Raw genomic sequence first — 2,924 nt, 5'->3', positions numbered from 1 at the left:
CCGCCGTGGCCTCCGCGCTCCGCCGCCCCCGCTGCCACTCGCGCCCGCGTGCGCCCATCGGCGGGAGATCAAGGCGACGGGGAGAGAAAAAGAAAGAGGAAGGAAGAAGAGAGGTTGGCCTAACATGTGGGGCCCATATAGCAGGCCCATGTCCTCATACATTCAGCATGCCACGGGTGCAGTTTAAGATGTGTTATGGAGATTTGGACCTCACGCGAACCGATTAGCAACTTTAGTGATCTAGATGTGCATTTTCAGAGTTTGGGGACCGGGATGACACTCCTTGCCAAGTTCATGTACCGCCCGTGAATTTTACTCAATTAACATTGATGAAAAAAATCGCAAGACACACTTTGCCTAAACACTTGTGAATTATATTCCACGTATATATGCATCTCAGGACACACAACGGCAGCAAGGCGTATCTAGAATTCTCCAAATCGCAAGTAGGAGCAACAATAATCTCAGAAGAAACCTTTCAGAGAACCGTAAACAAAAAGCCACTACTGCAAATTAATTCTCAATCACATGATTGATCGACGACGATACAAAATTAAAAACAATGAGACCGGCCGGCCGGCCAAGCAGATGATGATTGTGATCGATCCATTCAGCGGAACTGGGCGATGGTGCGGTAGTCGGCGTTGCCCCTCCAGTTGACCGGGATGACGTTGTTGGCGACGAGGACCTTGCCGGAGTCGGTGCGGACGCGCAGCGAGAGGGGCGGCTTGAGCGGGTGGCCGGGGTCGATCCTCCAGACGGCGCCCCAGGACTCGTAGAGCGGCCGCCACGTGTTGGAGTTGGCCTCCTTGAGGTCCACCTGCACCACGGCGCCGTCGCTGCCGGCGTAGTACACGATGACCGCGAAGTAGAAGGGGTTGCAGCCGCCCATCACGTGGAACCTCACGGGCAGGCCGCTGTAGCTGCAGGGCACCCGCCGGAACTGGATGTCGAGGATGCCGGCGCGGCGGAGCTTGTCGTTGTACCCGGGCCTGGCCATGGCGCCGAACGCCGTGCCGCTGAGGTCGAAGTGGTAGGGCGCGACCTTGGTGTCGTAGTTCACGTCGGTGATGATCACCGTCTTGGGCTCGCCGGAGCAGGCAGGGTTGTTCTTGCTGGTGCACTTTATCTGTAGCATATATAGGTGGAGCGAACAGAAAACGTACGTGAAGACAGATCGAGCTGCATTGTGCCACTAGCTCACTGCTATCCGGCCGTCCATTGCTAGCTACTAGCTCGTACAGTACCTGGTAGCATGCGCCGCAGCCCTTGCCGTCCAGGAACAGGGGCTGGTTGCCGCACGAGGTCATGGAGTTGAACGGGTACAGGTTGGTGTTGCTGTACCCGCAGCCGCCACCTGAGATCGTGCCGATCGATCAGCATCGCGACCGGCGAGGAGAGTAGTCTCAGACGACGCATAAGACGGAGCTCCGGCACATACCGTTGTTGTCAGGGCCGGCGCCGTTGGGGCGGCCGTACCAGGTGGCCCGGGCAGGCCGCCAGGTGCTGCTGGGGGTGGAGCCGGCGGAGTAGTACAGCTCCCTGCGGGCGGAGGTGTCGTTACTGTAGCTCGGCTCGGCGTGGGCACCCAGCACGGAGAGGAGGAGTGCTGCAATTGCAACCAGTGCAATAGCCTTGAAGGAGACCATCACGGCGGCCATGGATCCCAGCTTGATCATCTCGACTGCTTCTGGCTCGATTTAGGAACGAGCAGACGACATGGCCGTGGAATTTATAGGCAAGTCAAGTAGCTTGGCAAAAAGGATGGCAAATTCAGCGTACCCGTAATCTTGCACTCATCCTCGCACCCGACGTGGTGCCGTGTTACTCGATCATTATGTCCATCCGATCGACATGCGTGCGTGCAACGAACTAATGACCGAGACGATGTGCCACCCACGTCCACGTACGAAGTTTACCGACCTAAACATAAACATAGATCCCGTTCGAATACTCTATGGGTACATATGCCCCTTCGCGTATGGTTGTCTACTTAAGAAATGTGATATGGTAGTTACAACATACAGCTGCTGCAAATGTGATGGAAAAGCCAATATAAGCTACCTTTAGATCATGCGAGGCACAACTCTGAGCTGACTTTTTATTATGCTGCTTTGGACCTGTTTTGATGAGCTAAAGTTGACTGCTAAACTTTAGCATCTATTAACACTAATAATACTTTTGCTAAGGTTCTTTAAGTCTTGACTAAAGTTTAGCCCACCCCATTAGCATCTCCAAAAGTTCGTCATATTCTACTTGACAAATCTTGTGATTTGCCAACTCCCAAAACTATTTGCCAAGTAAAGAAACAACTCCTCTTTAATAGTTTGCTATTTCGGACTTGGCAAAAAAAAAAAGACAATAGGCAGCATGCAAGCATGGAGAAGACTTTATTTTCGTGGCTAGTGATTTGCCAAGTCATTTGCCAAGTTGCCAAATATGCGCCGTGAGGGAGAGTTTTTGCCAAGTCGTTTGCCAAACTGTTGGAGGGGTGTTTTAAGCGTTTTTGCCAAAAATCAAGGATGCCAACTCCATTTACCAAACTTTTGGAGATGCTCCAGCACTTCTGTTTGGATAGTCTAGTGTTAAACTTTAGCACTTTTAGGCATTAGCACTTGAATGGTTGCTATTAACCTATTAGAGACTCCTTGGAGGATTGGAGTGGCAAAAACATAGCAATAGAAAAAACACAGGATTTTAGTTGGTATGCAGGTGCAATAAATGAAATTATGGATCACCAAAAAAAGCAGAGGAATCCGATTGGATGGAAAACATATAAAACATGGGGATTACAGATAGACTGAATGCAAGCAATTTCTTTTTTAACAAACCAGTGGGAGAGTTGCCTGTTATATTAAAATGATGGTGCCTGTTATGTTAAAAAGATGGTGAAAGACCGATGTGCCAAAAAATATTTCTATACA

General features: G+C 50.8%; 1 protein-coding gene across 1 annotated transcript; it reads right to left on the bottom strand.

The window, feature by feature from the left end:
- Positions 1–352: 352 nt before the first annotated feature.
- Positions 353–1,685, bottom strand: LOC120648735 (expansin-B2-like). The gene is made up of 3 exons (XM_039925413.1): positions 1,442–1,685; positions 1,248–1,357; positions 353–1,129 (listed from the first exon to the last, which is right to left on the bottom strand). Exons 1-3 carry the CDS (start codon positions 1,677–1,679, stop codon positions 611–613), a joined length of 867 nt encoding a protein of 288 aa, XP_039781347.1. The 5' UTR covers positions 1,680–1,685; the 3' UTR covers positions 353–610.
- Positions 1,686–2,924: the final 1,239 nt, after the last annotated feature.

This window comes from Panicum virgatum, chromosome 9K (genome assembly GCF_016808335.1).
Source record: "Panicum virgatum strain AP13 chromosome 9K, P.virgatum_v5, whole genome shotgun sequence".
Lineage (NCBI taxonomy): Eukaryota > Viridiplantae > Streptophyta > Magnoliopsida > Poales > Poaceae > Panicum > Panicum virgatum.
The sequence above is the reverse complement of the archived record's forward strand: the minus strand, read 5'-3'. Positions and strand labels throughout refer to the sequence as shown.

Bases quoted from the DNA above. Each gene is read 5' to 3' on its own strand.
- LOC120648735 (XM_039925413.1), bottom strand. From the start codon at position 1,679: ATGATCAAGCTGGGATCCATGGCCGCCGTGATGGTCTCCTTCAAGGCT. The intron at 1,358-1,441 runs GTATGTGCCGGA...GCACGATCTCAG, and splicing joins CGCCGGCCCTGACAACAACG to GTGGCGGCTGCGGGTACAGC. The intron at 1,130-1,247 runs GTACTGTACGAG...TATATGCTACAG, and splicing joins GCTGCGGCGCATGCTACCAG to ATAAAGTGCACCAGCAAGAA.